The 20,648-nt window shown below is 44.8% G+C and overlaps 2 protein-coding genes across 2 annotated transcripts in view; both read left to right on the top strand.

The window, feature by feature from the left end:
• LOC110515486 (E3 ubiquitin/ISG15 ligase TRIM25-like) overlaps nucleotides 1-20,648 on the top strand; it is a 174,395-nt gene that overhangs the window by 130,344 nt on the left and 23,403 nt on the right. The window contains exons 2-7 of the mRNA XM_036972236.1: nucleotides 2,177-2,922; nucleotides 3,357-3,452; nucleotides 6,741-6,974; nucleotides 19,295-19,454; nucleotides 19,580-19,639; nucleotides 19,871-19,941. Of these exons, the coding sequence (XP_036828131.1) occupies nucleotides 2,326-2,922; nucleotides 3,357-3,452; nucleotides 6,741-6,974; nucleotides 19,295-19,454; nucleotides 19,580-19,639; nucleotides 19,871-19,941 (1,218 nt within the window). The 5' untranslated portion in view covers nucleotides 2,177-2,325. The remainder of the gene's footprint in view (nucleotides 1-2,176; nucleotides 2,923-3,356; nucleotides 3,453-6,740; nucleotides 6,975-19,294; nucleotides 19,455-19,579; nucleotides 19,640-19,870; nucleotides 19,942-20,648) is intronic.
• The window catches only part of LOC110517699 (tripartite motif-containing protein 16), a 129,138-nt gene continuing 128,437 nt past the window's right edge, over nucleotides 19,948-20,648 (top strand). Inside the window, exon 1 of the mRNA XM_036972215.1 lies at nucleotides 19,948-20,155. The gene's annotated coding sequence lies outside the window, so the exon portion shown is untranslated. The remainder of the gene's footprint in view (nucleotides 20,156-20,648) is intronic.

Here is a 20,648-nt window from a genome sequence, read left to right as displayed (position 1 = left end):
CACAATCATCATTACACTGAGTGGATTCTATGGATGTAATATATCATCATATTATATAATACAATATCATATAATGACTAGAATAGAATAAGAGTTTGGACATGAAAGAGCCAGATGTTTTGACTTGTCTCTATAACTCTCAGTCTCTAAACCACTAGGATACCTGTCATCTTGACAGTGTGTCTCTGTACCTCTCAGTCTCTAAACCACTAGGATACCTGTCATCTTGATAGTGTGTCTCTGTACCTCTCAGTCTCTAAACCACTAGGATACCTGTCACCTTGACAGTGTGTCTCTCTACCTCTCAGTCGCTAAACCACTAGGATACCTGTCACCTTGACAGTGTGTCTCTCTACCTCTCAGTCTCTAAACCACTAGGATACCTGTCACCTTGACAGTGTGTCTCTGTACCTCTCAGTCTCTAAACCACTAGGATACCTGTCACCTTGACACTGTGTCTCTATACAAATCAAATGTATTTATATAGCCCTTCATACATCAGCTGATATCTCAAAGTGCTGTACAGAAACCCAGCCTAAAACCCCAAACAGCAAGCAATGCAGGTGTAGAAGCACGGTGGCTAGGAAAAACTCCCTAGAAAGGCCAAAACCTAGGAAGAAACCTAGAGAGGAACCAGGCTATGTGGGGTGGCCAGTCCTCTTCTGGCTGTGCCGGGTGGAGATTATAACAGAACATGGCCAAGATGTTCAAATGTTCATAAATGACCAGCATGGTCGAATAATCATAAGGCAGAACAGTTGAAACTGGAGCAGTCCACGGTCAGGTGGACTGGGGACAGCAAGGAGTCATCATGTCAGGTAGTCCTGGGGCATGGTCCTAGGGCTCAGGTCCTCCGAGAGAGAGAAAGAAAGAGAGAAGGAGAGAATTAGAGAACGCACACTTAGATTCACACAGGACACCGAATAGGACAGGAGAAGTACTCCAGATATAACAAACTGACCCTAGCCCCCCGACACATAAACTACTGCAGCATAAATACTGGAGGCTGAGACAGGAGGGGTCAGGAGACACTCTCAGTCTCTAAACCACTAGGATACCTGTCACCTTGACAGTGTGTCTCTGTACCTCTCAGTCTCTAAACCACTAGGATACCTGTCACCTTGACAGTGTGTCTCTCTACCTCTCAGTCTCTGAACCACTAGGATACCTGTCACCTTAACAGTGTGTCTCTGTACCTCTCAGTCTCTGAAGACACCCAGCCATGGTTAGGATTATTAGAGAAGCTTTTCCTGCTGAAAGACAGTTTAATTTCATCTGGTTTCAGAAATAATGTATTGTATATGTTCATAACCCCGTCCACCTATAAGATGTGGGGGATCTGTGTGACTAAGAAGAGACACAAAGAACTCTGATTGTAAAACGTCTTCTCTTTTTAGTCCTAGATATGTCTCTAACCCTGATCCTAGACCTGTCAGTAATAACCACACTGTAATGTAAAGTGTTCCATTCTAGGGTTACTGCTGAATGTAGTACCTCTAACCCTGACCCTAGACCTGTCAGTAATAACCACACTGTAATGTAAAGTGTTCCATTCTAGGGTTACTGCTGAATGTAGTACCTCTAACCCTGACCCTAGACCTGTCAGTAATAACCACACTGTAATGTAAAGTGTTCCATTCTAGGGTTACTGCTGAATGTAGTACCTCTAACCCTGACCCTAGACCTGTCAGTAATAACCACACTGTAATGTAAAGTGTTCCATTCTAGGGTTACTGCTGAATGTAGTACCTCTAACCCTGACCCTAGACCTGTCAGTAATAACCACACTGTAATGTAAAGTATTACCTCATTCTCAATGATCAGTCAATACAGACAGTATTCATTTCACCTACAGTACATTGCATCAATATCAAGTTCCCTCCTCATTACAACCACGTATTAATCATTATAGACACTTATAATCAGTGTTATAATACATAAGTGAGTTATAAGGCATTATAAAGGTCATTAAAATAATTATAGATATTTACTTCATAGAAACTGTTACCCTTTATATATTCTAACCACTCTATTTAATATTAAGGGTCCTAACCTGGGATCTAAAATATTTGTCTCCTTCTCTCTCCCTCTCTCTAACCCCTCCCTCTCTCTAACCCCTCCCTCTCTCTAACCCCTCCCTCTCTCACTCCCTCCTTCTTCTCCACGTTGCATGCAGTTCTCTCTCCCTCCCTCCTGTAATCCCTCTAAACTCACCTGTCTGGCAGAACCAGAAAGTCCACACCTCCCCAAAACTAACTTCTGTGGAAACGAAACTGATCTGAGTCTCTCTGTGGTCTGTCTGTGTGAGAGTGAACAACCATCCAAATGGCTCAACAGGGAGATCTGCTGGACCAGGACCAGTTCTGTTGTTCTGTCTGTCTGGATCTACTGAAGGAGCCGGTCACTACTGCCTGTGGACACAATTACTGTAGAATCTGTATTGAGGGCTGCTGGGATCAGGATGTTCTGAAAGGGGTCTATAGCTGTCCTCAGTGCAGAGAGACCTTCACTCCAAGGCCTAATCTGAGGAAAAATAACATGTTGGCTGAGCTGGTGGAGAAACAGAAGAAGACAGGACTACAGGCTGCTCCTCCTCCTGCTCTGTGCTATGCTGGACCTGGAGATGTGGCGTGTGATGTCTGCACTGGGACCAGAAAGCAGAAAGCCCTCATGTCCTGTCTGGTGTGTCTGGCCTCTTACTGTGAGACTCACCTCCAATCTCACTATGAATCTCCTGCTTTGAAGAAGCACAAGCTGGTCAAAGCCACGGCACATCTACAGGAGAAGATCTGCTCTCATCATGACAAACTGCTGGAGGTTTACTGTCGTACCGATCAGCAGTGTATCTGTCTGCTGTGTGTGATGGATGAACATAAAGGCCATGATACAGTGTCAGCTGCAGCAGAGAGGACTGAGAAACAGGTAAGACCAGAACAACTTGTTGGTGACTGTCTGATAACCAAGGGATTAAAGATACAGTTGGAACTAAATCTGTTTGAATATGAGATCATTATATTATATACAATATGAAATGGATCCACAAATATGAACACAAACCTTGAGTATATAGATATGTTAACCCAGATTCTCCAAATGTATCACCATTTTCTAAAATAAAACTCTATTCTCATTCTGAATGTCCTTTTATGAGTCCAAAGTTCAGTCTCAACCCCTTGATACATGTAGGCCTACCATAAAAACTATAATCATTCACATAGCAACATAATATCATATTGTAAACGGACTTCCTCGGGATTGTTGACCTTCCTCTCTATGGGTCCTATGTCACATTACTATACTATTGATCTACTGGACTAATAAATCTTGATAGCTCATTGAAGAGTGATTCTCCACAGAGGCAGCTGGGGATGAGTCAGCAGAAGGTCCAGCAGAGATTCCAGGAGAGAGAGAAGGAGCTGAAGAATCTCCAAAAAGCTGTGAAGTCTCTCAAGGTGAGTATTGTTGACCAGAGGAGACACACCATTTCACTTCTCTCCTCCAGTCAGAGAGAGAGAGAGAGAGGGGCCCCTATCCAATCCCACTGACCCCACTGTTGGGAACAGGCTGTCTGGACGCCTTTCAGAGAATAGACTGGTTCATGTAACCGACTGGGCTGCCTCATCACATAACCATGAGTAACCATGACGACTCATGTCCCCTATACATTAAAATGGAACTGTCTCTCTCTCAATTGAATTAAATTCATAGGGCTTTATTGGCATGGAAATATTTGTTTACATTGCCAAAGCAAGTGAAATAGACAATAAACAAAAGTGAAATAAACAATCAGAAATGAACAGTAAACATTAAACTTGGAAGGGATTTGGGGGATGGGGGAGGGTCTATTAGAAGTTAGTAGGACTCTTTTATTTTCTCAGAAGTACTGAGTTAGGTAGGAGGATTTAGAGTGGTGTAAACCGTGATTGAACACACTCCAGAACAGTAGGTGGCACCATGCACCTCTTAAAGGATAGGGTGCAGCATTTCTACTTTTTGATAAAAAGCGTGCACAATTTCAACTTCCTGCTACTCATGCCAGGAATATAGTATATGCATATGATTAGTATGTGTGGATAGAAAACACTCTGAAGTTTCTAAAACTGGTTCAATCATGCCTGTGACTATAACAGAACTTATGTAGCAGGCAAAACCCCAAGGAAAAACTGTTCAGAAGAAACAATCCCTCTGGCAGTTCCCTGAATGGTCTTTGTCAAGGGAAATTAGATAGCGCCCAGTTTACAGTTCCTACAACTTCCACAGGATGTCACCAGTCTTTGGAATTGGGTTGAAGTTAATCATTGGTGAAATGAAGAAGAGGCAGAGGTGTGGATTATGTAAGAGATCCACACTGTGGATTATGTAAGAGAGAAAATCGTGCATGTATTGTTGACTTGCTGTTATTGAATACAGATCGCCCCGTCAACAATTTAATCGATTATTATCGTTTAAAAATACCTCAAGTTGGATTACAAAAGTAGTTTGAAATATTTTGGCAAAGTTTATAGGCAACTTTTGACATCTTTTGTAGTGACGTTGCGTTTTGGAAAGCTGTTTTTTTTCTGGATCAAAACGGGCTTTATAAATGGACATTTTGGGTATACATGGACGGAATTAATCGAAAAAAAGGACCAATTGTGATGTTTATGGGACATATTTTATTTCAGCGTTTTGTGTAGCGCCGGCTACGCTAATTCTTTTGTTTACATCTCGTTCAGGTTGTTCAGGGGGGGTGCATGCTATCAGATAATAGCTTCTCATGCTTTCGACGAAAAGCATTTTTAAAATCTGACATGTTGGTTGGATTCACAACGAGTGTAGCTTTAATTGAGAACCCTACATGTGTGATTTAATGAAAGTTTGAGTTTTATCGCTTATTATTTGAATTTGGCGCTATGCATTTCCCCAGGCTATTGGCCACACGAGACGCCTCCATATCCCTACAATAAGATTTGAGGACCTCCATTATATCATAGAAGAAGAAGTTGGTCTGTGAGGGTTTTGTTGTTCCTGAGGAGGGCTACTATTCTTTTCTCTTTTGGTTTTCAAGTATTTTCAGAATGTATTAAAGCCAAAGCTAAAGCTTCCCTAAACAATTCAATATATCAGTCAATATATTTTCTCTGTGATTTATTTTCTCTCCGTCAACCGTTCCATCGCATCTTAACCGTCTTACCGGGCGGGCACTAGGACCCGGGGGAGGCTGCTGCTGCAGAGGCTGCTGCACCGCTCGTGACTGTCAGTCCTCCTTGTAGCTCATTGGTTAAGCTGTGGCTCGAGGCTGTTAACAGTTAACGGACAGGAAACGGCTCTGACAGGACACATTCATGTCGAGGCAGTGATGTGAATGTGTGGTAAGTTAGAATAGAGAGAGAGAGTTTTCACTACTATAGACTTTGGTCATAATCAAAGCTTTGTTAACCAATAGGTTTTTATGTGAGGCTGCCTGTAAGTTACAGTGTAACAGACGTTACTAACGGTAACGGTGTCATTTAAATTCGACATAAGTTATGTGGCGATATCTAGTTAACGTTGTATTTAATGTAGTGTAATGACCTGACTAGATCATAAAGGAACAATTGTCCAGACAGAGGATTGAGTTACGAATTGACGGTTTATTAGCAACTTTACACAGGCTACTGTTTGGCCTTAGCTCACGCCAAATAAATGAAAGATACCCCACAAGCCAATCGGGACCTTCTCTTGTGAAGCCCAGACGTAAGAGAGAGAACAAAGGCTGAACCTTAACTTCCAATGCCCCGCCCCCTCCACGCCACTCCGCCAACCACCAGGATGCCCGGCATCAGAACATCCCAGGCATTCCTGTGATTGGCAGATAGCAGGTTGATTGGCATGTCGGACCCCGCGAACACTGGGAACTGGTAAGTACAACACAACCACCTACTAGCCGAACACATAACACACAGCTGTCTGTGCGGGTCGCTACAGTAGTTTTACTATCTGTGCCAGGCTATAAATGACACAGATAATATCTAGTTAACGTTGTATTTAATGTAGTTTTACTATCTGTGCCAGGCTATAAATGACACAGATAATATCTAGTTAACATTGTATTTAATGTAGTTTTAGGGAGGAGAGTAGAGCAGGACCAAGAGGTGTTCTGTACCTGTCTGTCCAGGAGGGAGGAGAGTAGAGCAGGACCAAGAGGTGTTCTGTACCTGTCTGTCCAGGAGGGAGGAGAGTAGTGCAGGACCAAGAGGTGTTCTGTACCTGTCTGTCCAGGAGGGAGGAGAGTAGAGCAGGACCAAGAGGTGTTCTGTACCTGTCTGTCCAGGAGGGAGGAGAGTAGAGCAGGACCAAGAGGTGTTCTGTACCTGTCTGTCCAGGAGGGAGGAGAGTAGAGCAGGACCAAGAGGTGTTCTGTACCTGTCTGTCCAGGAGGGAGGAGAGTAGAGCAGGACCAAGAGGTGGTCTGTACCTGTCTGTCCAGGAGGGAGGAGAGTAGAGCAGGACCAAGAGGTGTTCTGTACCTGTCTGTCCAGGAGGGAGGACAAGGCCTGGTGGACCTGGAGAGCAGGGTGGCAGAGTCTCTCTGTCTCTCTCTCTCTCTGTCTCTGTTTCTCTCTCTCTCTGTCTCTGTTTCTCTCTCTCTGTCTCACTCTCTCTCTCTGTCTGTCTCTCTCTGTCTCTCTGTCTATTTCTCTCTCTCTTTCTCTCTCTCTGTCTCTCTCTCTGTCTCTCTCTCTCTCTGTCTCACTCTCTCTCTCTCTCTCTCTCTCCAGCGCTCTGCACAGTCAGCAGTGGAGGACAGTGATCAGATCTTTACTGAGCTGATCCGCTCCATTGAGAGAAGGAGCTCTGAGGTGAAGGAGCTGATCAGAGCCCAAGAGAAGGCTCAAGTGAGTCAAGCTGAAGGACTCCTGGAGCAACTGAAGCAGGAGATAGCTGAGCTGAGGAAGAGAAGCACTGAGCTGGAGCAGCTCTCACACACAGAGGATCACATCCATTTCCTCCAGGTAACTAAACTGTCTTGTTACATGTGATATGAAATTAACTTCATGTGAAACTATTCATCTCAATCATTATGTTGTCCTGTCTGTCTCTCTGTCCGTCCCTCTATCTCTCTCTCTCTTTCCCTCTCTCTGTCCGTCCCTCTCTCTCTCTCTCTCTCTGTCCGTCCCTCTCTCTCTCTCTGTCCGTCTCTCTCTCTCTCTGTCCGTCTCTCTCTCTCTCTGTCCGTCTCTCTCTCTCTCTGTCCGCCCCTCTCTCTCTCTGTCTCTCTCTCTCTGTCTCTCTCTCTCTGTCTCTCTCTCTGTCTCTCTCTCTCTGTCCGCCCCTTTCTCTCTCTGTCTCTCTCTCTCTGTCTCTCTCTCTCTGTCTCTCTCTCTCTGTCCGTCCCTCTCTGCCTCTCTTTCTGTTCGCCCTTCTCTCTCTCTTTCCGCCCCTTTCTCTCCCTCTCTGTCCGTCCCTCTCTCTCTGTCTCTCTCTCTCTGTCCGTCCCTCTCTCTCTGTCTCTCTCTCTCTGTCCGTCCCTCTCTGCCTCTCTCTCTGTCCGCCCCTCTCTCTCTGTCCGTCCCTCTCTCTCTCTGTCCCCCCGCCACTCTCTCTCTGTCCGTTCCTCTCTCTCTGTCCGTCCCTCTCTCTCTCTCTGTCCATCCCTCTCTCTCTCTCGGTCCGTCTCTCTCTCTCTCTGTCCGTCTCTCTCTCTCTCTGTCCGTCTCTCTCTCTCTCTGTCCGTCTCTCTCTCTCTCTGTCCGCCCCTCTCTCTCTCTGTCTCTCTCTCAAATTCAAATTCAAGCTGCTTTATTGGCATGAAAAACATTGTGTCAATATTGCCAAAGCAACAATGTATACAATATACATTGTAACAAAATTGTAAATGATAGCAAATAATAATATAAAATGGTTGTAAATAATAATACAAAATTAAATACAATAAAATGGTAACAGTCTACAGTAAACATTAATAATTATAGTAATAACAATAATAGTAATAATAAGTAAGTTACTGTTTACTATGCAGATGTTATTATTCAGTGTCCCTCTCTCTGTCTCTCTCTCTGTCTCTCTCTCTCTGTCCGCCCCTTTCTCTCTCTGTCTCTCTCTCTCTCTCTCTCTCTGTCTCTCTCTCTCTGTCCGTCCCTTTCTCTCTCTGTCCGCCCCTCTCTGTCTCTGTCCGTCCCTTTCTCTCTCTGTCCGTCCCTCTCTCTCTGTCTGTCCCTCTCTCTCTCTGTCCGTCCCTCTCTCTCTCTCTGTCCGTCCCTCTCTCTCTCTCTGTCCGTCCCTCTCTCTCTCTGTCCGTCCCTCTCTCTCTCTGTCCGTCCCTCTCTCTCTGTGTCCGTCACCTCTATCTGTCTGTCCCTCTCTCTCTCTGTCCGTCCCTCTCTCTCTCTGTCCGTCCCTCTCTCTCTCTGTCCGTCCCTCTCTCTGTCCGTCCCTCTCTCTCTGTGTCCGTCCCTCTCTCTCTGTGTCCGTCCCTCTCTCTCTGTGTCCGTCCCTCTCTCTCTGTGTCCGTCCCTCTCTCCCTGTGTCCGTCCCTCTCTCTCTCTGTCCGTCCCTGTCTCTCTCTGTCCGTCCCTGTCTCTCTCTGTCCGTCCCTGTCTCTCTCTGTCCGTCCCTGTCTCTCTCTGTCCGTCCCTGTCTCTCTCTGTCCGTCCCTCTCTCTCTCTGTCCGTCCCTCTCTCTGTGTCCGTCCCTCTATCTGTCCGTCCCTCTCCCTCTCTGTCCGTCCCTCTCTCTCTCTCTGTCCGTCCCTCTCTCTCTCTCTGTCCGTCCCTCTCTCTCTCTGTCCGTCCCTCTCTCTCTGTCCGTCCCTCTCTCTCTCTGTTCGTCCCTCTCTCTCTGTGTCCGTCCCTCTATCTGTCCGTCCCTCTCCCTCTCTGTCCGCCCCTCTCTCTTTGTCCGTCCCTCTCCCTCTCTGTCCGTCCCTCTCCCTCTCTGTCCGTCCCTCTCCCTCTCTGTCCGTCCCTCTCCCTCTCTGTCCGTCCCTCTCCCTCTCTCTCTCTGTCCGTCCCTCTCTCTCTCTGTCCGTCCCTCTCTCTCTCTGTCCGTCCCTCTCTCTCTGTGTCCGTCACCTCTATCTGTCCGTCCCTCTCTCTCTCTGTCCGTCCCTCTCGCTCTCTCTCTGTCCGTCCCTCTCGCTCTCTCTCTGTCCGTCCCTCTCGCTCTCTCTCTGTCCGTCCCTCACTCTCTGTCTGTCCGTCCCTCACTCTCTGTCTGTCCGTCCCTCACTCTTTGTCTGTCCGTCCCTCTCTCTCTCTCTGTCCGTCCCTCTCTCTCTCTGTCCGTCCCTCTCTCTCTCTGTCCGTCCCTCTCTCTCTGTGTCCGTCCCTCTCTCTCTCTGTCCGTCCCTCTCTCTCTCTGTCCGTCCCTCTCTCTCTCTGTCCGTCCCTCTCTCTCTCGGTCGGTCCCTCTCTCTCTCTGTCCGTCCCTCTCTCTCTGTGTCCGTCCCTCTATCTGTCCGTCCCTCTCCCTCTCTGTCCGTCCCTCTCCCTCTCTGTCCGCCCCTCTCTCTCTGTCCGTCCCTCTCCCTCTCTGTCCGTCCCTCTCCCTCTGTCCGTCCCTCTCCCTCTGTCCGTCTCTCTTCCTCTCTGTCCGTCCCTCTCCCTCTCTGTCCGTCCCTCTCCCTCTCTGTCCGTCCCTCTCCCTCTCTGTCCGTCCCTCTCTTTCTCTGTCCGTCCCGCTCTCTCTCTGTCCGTCCCTCTCGCTCTCTCTCTGTCCGTCCCTCTCACTCTCTCTCTGTCCGTCCCTCTCGCTCTCTCTCTGTCCGTCCCTCTCTCTCTGTCTGTCCGTCCCTCTGTCTCTCTCTGTCCGTCCCTCTCTCTCTCTCTCTCTCTGTCCGTCCCTCTCTCTCTGTCCGTCCCTCTCTCTCTCTGTTCGTCCCTCTCTCTCTGTGTCCGTCCCTGTCTCTCTGTGTCCGTCCCTCTCTCTCTCTGTGTCCGTCCCTCTCTCTCTGTGTCCGTCCCTCTCTCTCTGTGTCTGTCCCTCTCTCTCTCTGTCCGTCCCTCTCTCTCTCTGTCCGTCCCTCTCTCTCTCTGTCCGTCCCTCTCTCTCTGTCCGTCCCTCTCTCTCTCTGTCCGTCCCTCTCTCTCTGTGTCCGTCCCTCTCTCTCTGTGTCCGTCCCTCTCTCTCTGTGTCCGTCCCTCTCTCTCTGTGTCCGTCCCTCTCTCTCTGTGTCCGTCCCTCTCTCTCTGTGTCCGTCCCTCTCTCTCTGTGTCCGTCCCTCTCTCTCTGTGTCCGTCCCTCTCTCTCTGTGTCCGTCCCTCTCTCTCTGTGTCCGTCCCTCTCTCTCTCTGTCCGTCCCTCTATCTCTCTCTGTCCGTCCCTCTATCTGTCCGTCCCTCTCCCTCTCTGTCCGCCCCTCTCTCTCTGTCCGCCCCTCTCTCTCTCTCTCTCTCTCTCTCTGTCCGTCTCTCTCTCTCTCTGTCCCCCCGCCCCTCTCTCTCTGTTCGCCCTCTCTCTCTCTCTCTCTCTCTCCAGAGTTATCAGTCTCTCTCTCTCTCTCTCTCTCTCTCTCTCCAGAGTTATCAGTCTCTCTCTCTCTCTCTCTCTCTCTCCAGAGTTATCAGTCTCTCTCTCTCTCTCTCTCCAGAGTTATCAGTCTCTCTCTCTTTCTCCAGAGTTATGTCTCTCTCTCTCTCTCTCCAGAGTTATGTCTCTCTCTCTCTCTCTCCAGAGTTATCAGTCTCTCTCTCTCTCTCTCTCTCTCTCTCCAGAGTTATCAGTCTCTCTCTCTCTCCAGAGTTATCAGTCTCTCTCTCTCTCTCTCCAGAGTTATCAGTCTCTCTCTCTCTCTCTCTCTCTCCAGAGTTATCAGTCTCTCTCTCTCTCTCTCTCTCCAGAGTTATCAGTCTCTCTCTCTCTCTCTCTCTCCAGAGTTATCAGTCTCTCTCTCTCTCTCTCTCTCCAGAGTTATCAGTCTCTCTCTCTCTCTCTCTCTCTCTCTCCAGAGTTATCAGTCTCTCTCTCTCTCTCTCTCTCCAGAGGTATCAGTCTCTCTCTCTCTCTCTCTCTCTCTCTCTCTCCAGAGTTATCAGTCTCTCTCTCTCTCTCTCCAGAGTTATCAGTCTCTCTCTCTCTCTCTCTCTCTCCAGAGTTATCAGTCTCTCTCTCTCTCTCCAGAGTTATCAGTCTCTCTCTCTCTCTCTCTCTCTCTCTCCAGAGGTATCAGTCTCTCTCTCTCTCTCTCTCCAGAGTTATCAGTCTCTCTCTCTCTCTCTCCAGAGTTATCAGTCTCTCTCTCTCTCTCCAGAGTTATCAGTCTCTCTCTCTCTCTCTCTCTCTCCAGAGTTATCAGTCTCTCTCTCTCTCTCTCCAGAGTTATCAGTCTCTCTCTCTCTCTCTCTCTCTCTCCAGAGTTATCAGTCTCTCTCTCTCTCTCCAGAGGTATCAGTATCTCTCTCTCTCTCTCTCTCTCTCTCTCCAGAGTTATCAGTCTCTCTCTCTCTCTCTCCAGAGTTATCAGTCTCTCTCTCTCTCTCTCTCTCTCTCTCCAGAGTTATCAGTCTCTCTCTCTCTCTCTCTCTCTCTCTCTCCAGAGTTATCAGTCTCTCTCTCTCTCTCTCTCTCTCTCCAGAGTTATCAGTCTCTCTCTCTCTCTCTCTCTCTCCAGAGTTATCAGTCTCTCTCTCTCTCTCTCTCTCTCTCCAGAGTTATCAGTCTCTCTCTCTCTCTCTCTCTCTCCAGAGTTATCAGTCTCTCTCTCTCTCTCTCTCTCTCCAGAGTTATCAGTCTCTCTCTCTCTCTCTCTCTCTCCAGAGTTATCAGTCTCTCTCTCTCTCTCTCCAGAGGTATCAGTCTCTCTCTCTCTCTCTCTCTCTCCAGAGTTATCAGTCTCTCTCTCTCTCTCTCTCTCTCCAGAGTTATCAGTCTCTCTCTCTCTCTCTCCAGAGTTATCAGTCTCTCTCTCTCTCAAATTCAAATTCAAATTCAAATTCAAGCTGCTTTATTGGCATGAAAAACATTGTGTCAATATTGCCAAAGCAACAATGTATACAATATACATTGTAACAAAATTATAAATGATAGCAAATAATAATATAAAATGGTAGTAAATAATAATACAAAAATAAATACAAAAATAAATACAATAAAATGGTAACAGTCTACAGTAAACATTAATAATTATAGTAATAACAATAATAGTAATAATAAGTAAGTTACTGTTTACTATGCAGATGTTATTATTCAGTGTCCCTCAGGCTATGGCAGGAAAATACATATTTGGCTGCAAGAGGAGCCATTGCTCCTTCGCCCATGAGTATTCTTAGTTTTTCCTCTGGGTTCAATTTGTAAAAATGTGGAATATATGTAGTCATTTCTGTGAATAATGAATCTCTTTGTGAGGAATATTTATCACAGTAAAGGAGAAAGTGCATCTCTGTCTCTACCTCCCCTGTCATGCAGTGACCACATACACGCTCCTCTTTGGGTAGCCATGTCTTTTTATGTCTGCCGGTTTCTATTGCCAATCGGTGGTCACTCAGCCTGTACTTGGTAAGGATCTGTCTCTGCTTCGTATCTCTGACAGAGTAGAGATAATCAGCCAATTCATATTCTCTGTTTAGGGTCAGATAGCAATTTAGTCGGCTTTGGGATTTTGTTTCGTTTTTCCAGTATTGTAAGTATGATTCCTTTGATTGGTTCATGATTTTGTTTATTGGAATTATTTCTTTTGAAGCAGTGCTGGTGTCAGCTTGATTGGTGAGGTCCAACACCAGCTGACTGAGAGGGCTCGTTTCTGGGCTCAGCTCTTGGGCTTGAAGTGCTTTAAATTGCAGACTCGAATTTGGACTTGAATTTAGATGTAGCCAAAATTTTAATGATCTTTTCTGTATTTTCATTATTACTGGAAAACGGCCCAATTCTGCCCTACATGCATTAGTTGGTGTATTTCTCTGGACTTGTAGAATTTTCCGACAGAATTCTGCATGTAGGGTTTCAATTGGATGTTTGTCCCACATTTTAAAATCCAGTTTATTGAGTGGCCCCCAAACCTCACTTCCATAAAGTGCTATTGGTAGGATTACACTGTCAAATATTTTAGTCCAAATTCTAATTGGGATGTTGATTTTGAATAATTTCATTTTTATTGCATACATTGCTCTGCGGGCTTTTTCTTTGAGTGCCTTCACTGCCATATTAAAGTTTCCCGATGCAGATATGGTCAGACCAAGGTAGGTGTAATTTTTTGTGTGTTCAATTAAGGTGTTGTTCAGGGTGAATTTACATTTTTTGTTTCTGACATCTGGTTTTTTTTTGGAAAATCATGATTTTAGTTTTTTGGAAATTTACTGCCAGGGCCCAATTATGGCAATATTGCTCCAGAATATTAATGTTTTGTTGAAGACCTTCTTTGGTTGGTGATAGAAGTACCAAGTCATCAGCATATAGCAGGTATTTCACCTCTGTGTCAAATAGTGTGAGTCCTGGGGCTGGAGATTGGTCCAACATGTCTGCTAATTCATTGATATAAATGTTGAAAAGATTTGGACTCAAATTGCAGCCTTGTCTCACACCTCGACATTGTGAAAAAAATTCTGTTCTTTGGTTTTTGATTTTTATTGCACACTTATTTTCTGTGTACATACATTTTATTAAGTCATACACCTTACCACCAAGCCCACTTTGTAGAATTTTGTAGAATAGCCCTTCGTGCCAAATCGAATCAAATGCTTTTTTAAAGTCAATAAAGCAAGCAAAGATTTTGCCCTCTTTTTTTTGGTGGACGTGTTTATTAATTAGTGTGTGTAAGGTGTATATATGGTCAGTAGTGCGATGGTTAGGGAGAAAGCCAATTTGACATTTACTTATTACATTTTTTTCTTGAAGAAAGGTTTGAATTCTTGAATTCAAAATGCTACAGAAAATCTTTCCCAAGTTACTGTTGACGCAAATTCCCCTGTAATTATTGGGGTCTGATTTGTCTCCACTTTTGTGGATAGGGGAGATGAGCCCCTGGTTCCAGACATCAGGGAAGCAGCCAGAAGTTAAAACCATGTTGAACAATTTAAGCACAGCATTTTGCAACTCAGGTGTGCTGTTTTTCAGCATTTCATTTCTGATGTTGTCTACACCACAAGCCTTTTTTGATTTAATAGATTTTAGCTTTTCATTTAGTTCTTGTTGGGTTATTGGGTAATCTAATGGATTTTGGTTGTTTTTAATGACTGATTCCAGGATGTTCAATTTTTCTTTAATTTCTAATTGGTTCTGGTTTAAGTCTTTTTGTGGGATGTTTTTGTATAGATTATCAAAGTAAGTTTTCCAAATTCCTACATCTTGTATGGCTAATTCTTGTGGCTTTGTTGTGCTTAAATTGTTCCACATGTCCCAGAACTGATTTTGGTCAATTGCGTTTTCAATTTCATCAAGTGTCTTGTTGGTATAATTCAATTTCTTGCATTTCAGTGTTTGTTTATACTGTTTCAGAGTTTCAAAGTATTCATATCGTAGCTCTGGGTTGTTTTGCTGCTTATGTTTTTTGTTTGACATTTGTCTTAGGTGTTTTCTAATTGTTTTACATTCATTATCAAACCATTTGTCAGTAACATTTTGATTTTTGCTTCTGATGTTGCATTGCTTTGGTTTTCTCAAATTTGCTTTCGATGCTGCTTTTTGGAATATGCAGTTGATGTTTTGGGTAGCTGAATTGACACCATCTTTATTGTTTTGGTACTGTGAGTTATTGAAAAACTGTATAGAGTTCATCATTTCATTTGAGTTCAATGTTTCAATGAATGCCTCTGCACTGTTTGGAGCCCATCTGAACGATTGGTTTATGTTGTAAAGTTTATTGGGCTGTTTTTTTGAATGAATATTGCCGGTTAATTTCTTCAGAAACACGTTGATCTGACTGTGATCTGACAATGGTGTCTGTGGTCTGACAGTGAATGCACTAATGGAGGAGGGGTCAATGTCAGTGATGGCATAATCGACTACACTTGTCCCAAGAGCTGAGCAGTAAGTAAACTGACCTAAAGAGTCCCCTCTGATTCTACCATTAAGCATGTACAGGCCTAAGGCTCGACAGAGATGTACTAACTCTTTTCCATTTTTGTTCAGTATTTGGTCAGGACTGTTTCTATTATTTATAATAGGGCTACTGTACAAGGAGGGGTGTCCAAATATGTGGTGGTTACCTCCCGCATCAGTGTAGTCAGGCTCAGAACCTGTTCTTGCATTGAAATCTCCACAAAGAAGCACTTTACCCTGCGCCTGAAATGTAATGATTTCTGTCTGGAGATTGTCAAAAAACTGATCGTCATAATATGATGAATCTGAAGGAGGAGCATAAGCTGCACATATGTATACATCATTGTCACAATAGATTGTACCTTTGTTAAGTTTTAGCCAAATGTGAGTGGTACCTTTTTTCATTTCATTCAGTGCTAAGTCCTGCTTATGCCAAATGATGATTCCACCTGAGTCTCGGCCCCGTTTAACATTTTTATGTTTGATTGATGGTAGTAAACTTTCTCTATAGCCTGAGGGACACTGAGTATCTATGTCTCCACGACACCATGTTTCCAGTAGGATTATGATGTCCTGTCCCTTGATGTTTTTAATCAATTCTGGATTAGTTGTTTTATAACCAAAATGTGAAGAGTATAGGCCCTGGATATTCCAAGAGCTGATAGTTAATGATCTCATTTATAATAAGTGATATTCACTGGTTTGAGTAAAGTACATCGAAAAAAACAAAAAAAATAAAATATGTATATATACATATATATACATACATACATACACATATACATACATATATACATACACATACATATATATATACATATATATATACATACACATACATACACATATATACATACACATACATATACACACATACATACATACATACATACACACACACACACACACATACATACACACACACACACATACATACATACATATATATATACATATATATACACATACACATACATATATATATATATATATATACACACATATACACACATACATACATACACACGCGCACACACACACACACACACACACACACCATTACATATAATAATTATTATAATACCGGTGTCAATACATTTAGGAATATTTGTAAACAAATGAATAAGAATGGAATAAGATTGCATTGTACTTATGTTCTGTGCAATCTGCAACCCTGTGTGTTTGTGTGTGTGTGTGTCCGCGTGCGTGCCCGTGTGTGAATTAAAGGGACTGTCTAGCTCAGTAGTCTGCATATTAGTTGCAGTAGTTGGCGCACCTCTCCTATCTCTGATTGTTCTAGGGGTCTTCTGCCAGAGGTTACCTCAGCATATGTAGGCTGACGATCTAATTGATACATGGTGTGGACTGCATCATGTGGTCTACTTCCCTGAAGGGCAGTGTTCTGACCGACCCTGGAGTAGTGGTCAGAGCTGTGTTGTGATGGGCTGGGTCTAGTAGAGCTGTGTTGTGATGGGACAGGTCTAGTAGAGCTGTGTTGTGATGGGCCGGGTCTAGTAGAGCTGTGTTGTGATGGGCCGGGTCTAGTAGAGCTGTGTTGTGATGGGCCGGGTCTAGTAGAGCTGTGTTGTGATGGGCCGGGTCTAGTAGAGCTTTGTTGTGATGGGCCAGGTCTAGTAGAGCTGTGTTGTGATGGGCCAGGTCTAGTAGAGCTGTGTTGTGATGGGCCAGGTCTAGTAGAGCTTTGTTGTGATGGGCCAGGTCTAGTAGAGCTGTGTTGTGATGGGCCGGGTCTAGTAGAGCTGTGCTGTGTTGGGCCTGGTCTAGTAGAGCTGTGCTGTGTTGGGCCTGGTCTAGTAGAGCTGTGCTGTAATAAGCCATGTCTGGCTCTTTTCTCCTCGGGATGGTGGAGGTACTGTTGTTTCAGACGGTGGGGCGGGGGACCTTTGTTGCTGGGGTGATGGGTGTGTGGGTCCCTGCCAAGTGTTGCATCTTTTAGGTCCTTGGCAAAGGTTCTGATACTGTCCTGATCAAGATGCATATTATCATATAAGTGTTGACATGTCAGAGTGGGGTGGTGAGCCGTTCTGACGTTGAGCAGTGAGGCACAGTCCACAGTGATCTGTTGATTTATTTTGTCGATCAACTTTTCTGGGAAGTCTTTTCTTGGTAGGAGGGTGGACACAACTATATTGGTTGTTGGGAACATAGCCTGTGCCCGTTCTGCCACTCTTCTCACTGCCCCAGATACATTTTCACCTTTGGCATGAAGGTCGTTTGTGCCAGTGTGGATGATGATGTTGTCAGGGGTGTCAATCCTGGTCTGACTGAGTAGCTGCATTGCACTCTCAGTTGTAGGACACCAGAACTTATACACCTGGTGTCTAGGGAATAATCTTTCCTGGACTAAGAACTTCCCATTTGAATCAATTAGAATTGCAGTTGTGGGTGATTGTCTGGGTGGAGCAGACTGGGAGGCTGGTATTCTGACCTGGGCTGGAGCAGACTGGGAGGCTGGTAGGTTAACCTGGGCTGGAGCAGACTGGGAGGCTGGTATTCTGACCTGGGCTGGAGCAGACTGGGAGGCTGGTAGGTTGACCTGGGCTGGAGCAGACTGGGAGGCTGGTAGGTTAACCTGGGCTGGAGCAGACTGGGAGGCTGGTATTCTGACCTGGGCTGGAGCAGACTGGGAGGCTGGTAGGTTGACCTGGGCTGGAGCAGACTGAGAGGCTGGTAGGTTGACCTGGGCTGGAGCAGACTGGTAGGCTGGTGCAGTGTCATCCGGCTGTGTAGTGGAGGCCATGCTGGTCTCAGGTTCTGCTTGTGTTGTACCAAGCTGGTGGACATGTTTTCTAGATGCAGAGGACACAATGACTCTCTGCCGGTTGAGGGTGTCAATGTACCTCTCTTTTTGTTCGAGCTCCTTTCTAGTTGTGCTCAGATGGTCTCTGAGGTCATCATTTGTCTGACTCAGCTTGTCCATTCTGCTTTCTAATTTAGCTATGGATGCTCTGCTCTCCTCCCTGAACTGTTTCATCTCTTCTTTGAGTTTCTGGACAGTGTCCTCCTCTTGAAGCTTCTTCTCTCTGAGTTCTATGACCTCTGCTTCGACTAGAGAGAGGGTGTTGTGGAAACGTTGCATAGCAGGTGTTCTTATTGAAATTGTCATGTCCTTGACTCTGTCTGCTGCAGGTGAGGTAGGTAAAGGGACGTTGAGGGCTTCCTGCTGGGTCACAGAGACCATTGGGGTCTGCTTTTCTCCATCTCCCTCCTTGACTTTTTCCTCATTTTCTGAGATGATGTCAGCGTCTTCTTTTAGGGTAGCAAACCTATTCTCAAAAGCCTGGAGGCTTGAATCATTGCCTTGTATCAATACAGTTCCATTATTATATAAGTTTACTGTTTGATATGTGTTGCTCTGGTCAGCTTCTTCAAAAATGCTGATCTGACATCCTTGGCTGATGCCCCTCTTTTTTGAGAAAGGGAAATGGTTGCAAATAACCTTTTTCCATATGTTCCCTCGATTGGTATTAAAAATTAAATTTGCTCTTGTTTTGTAACTGGTAAGATCTGCAAACAGGCATTCATGGTTCTGTCCCATCAACAAACCTTTGAAACTTTTCTTAGCTTTCTCTGTTTGGATGTCTGGTGGGTAAACAATTTCCATAGCAACGCTGGTGATGTTGGCTACAATGTTGCAATAGAAGTGCTGTTTCTTGTATAATGCTCTCTTGTTTCTTCAGAGGACTGTTTCACTTTGTTTCACTTTGTTGTCCTTTTTTCTTTTCCTTTTTCTTCTGTCCTTATTTTGTCCTTATTTTGTCTTCCTTTCTTCTGTTAACTATATATTTTTTTTGTTATTCTTTGTAAGCTAGCTAGCTTCTTCCAGGAGAGTCCCTAGCAACTGCTTAGCAACATGTAAACAATTCAGCTAACAATTCAGCTAGCTAAGATAACTGTATAATTTTATGAAAAATAGTTACTTTTTCAAAATCCTGTCTTTTTGGTTTGTTGCTTGTATTGTCTTCTATTGAGTCTTGCAGTTTTCTTTTGATTTTTTCGATGTACTTCACTCTAAAAAACCATTTAAATCTCAATATATACAGGAGCTCATTTTTCAGCAGCTGCTCAATTTGGAACTCCGGAACTCTATATCTCTCTCTCTCTCTCCAGAGTTATCAGTCTCTCTCTCTCTCTCCAGAGGTATCAGTATCTCTCTCTCTCTCTCTCTCTCTCTCCAGAGTTATCAGTCTCTCTCTCTCTCTCTCCAGAGTTATCAGTCTCTCTCTCTCTCTCTCCAGAGTTATCAGTCTCTCTCTCTCTCTCTCTCTCTCTCTCTCCAGAGTTATCAGTCTCCCTCTCTCTCTCTCTCCAGAGTTATCAGTCTCTCTCTCTCTCTCTCCAGAGTTATCAGTCTCTCTCCAGTATCAGTGTATCTTCAGACTTACCCAGCATCGTTGTCCGTCCTCTTCAGTACTTTGGAGATGTGAGTAAGACTGTGTCTGAACTGAGAGAGAAACTAGAAGACTTCCTTAAAGGAGAATGGACCAAGATCTCCACTACAGGTGTGTTGAAAACAATAAGAACATCAACTTTAGACCATTGAAAGTTCCCTACTAGTCATATACATGTGGAATATGGTCTGATGATAACATTCCCTCTCTCTGTCAATGTGTTTGTGTGTCTGTAGTGAATATAGTGGATGTTGTACTGCCTCCAGAGCCCAAGACCAGAGAACAGTTGTTACAATGTGAGTCTCTTTATTGTGAAGTAACTAACAGTCTCTTTTTACTGACACTCCTAACAATCCCTCTAGAAATATATAGCAATAGTAGATCTAATCAAAGACTGGGTATCTATCTGACTCCTCATATTTCTCTGATTTGATCTCTGCTGTGCTCTAATCAAAGACAGGGTAGATACAGTATCTGACTTAACTTATTGTTCTGACTCCCCTCATTGGTCTCTGCTCTTCTCCCAGATTCCTGTCAGCTCACACTGGACCCAAACACAGTAGGCACACTCCTCTCTCTGTCTGAAGGGAACAGAAAGGTGACCTGTACACACCTCTCTCTGTCTGAAGGGAACAGAAAGGTGACCTGTACACGCCAAGTCCAACCATATCCTGACCATCCAGACAGATTCACCAACTGGTGTCAGGTTCTGTGTAGAGAGGGTCTGTCTGGACGCTGTTACTGGGAGGTGGAGTGGACTGGTGGTGTTGTTACAGCAGTCTCATATAAAGACATCAGCAGAACAGAGAGAGGTAATGGTGGTAGATTTGGATACAATAACAAGTCCTGGAGATTAGAGTGCTCTAGAGGTGGTTATTGTTTCAGACACAATAATGTTGGGACTAAAGTATCAGGCCCTCAGTCCTCCAGAGTAGGAGTGTACCTGGATCACAAGGCAGGTACTCTGTCCTTCTACAGTGTCTCTGACACAATGACCCTCCTCCACAGAGTCCAGACCACATTCACTCAGCCCCTCTATCCTGGGTTTGGTCTCACTGGTACTGCTAAGCTGGTTAAACTGTAGTAGGGTCCACATAGATACTAGTCATGCTGGTGTAGTCTATAGCTGAGCTGGTTAAACTGTAGTAGGGTCCACATAGATACTAGTCATGCTGGTGTAGTCTATAGCTGAGCTGGTTAAACTGTAGTAGGGTCCACATAGATACTAGTCATGCTGGTGTAGTCTATAGCTGAGCTGGTTAAACTGTAGTAGGGTCCACATAGATACTAGTCATGCTGGTGTAG

This window comes from Oncorhynchus mykiss, unplaced genomic scaffold (genome assembly GCF_013265735.2).
Source record: "Oncorhynchus mykiss isolate Arlee unplaced genomic scaffold, USDA_OmykA_1.1 un_scaffold_121, whole genome shotgun sequence".
NCBI classification, from domain to species: domain Eukaryota; kingdom Metazoa; phylum Chordata; class Actinopteri; order Salmoniformes; family Salmonidae; genus Oncorhynchus; species Oncorhynchus mykiss.
This window is presented reverse-complemented; position numbering and strand designations above follow the sequence as displayed.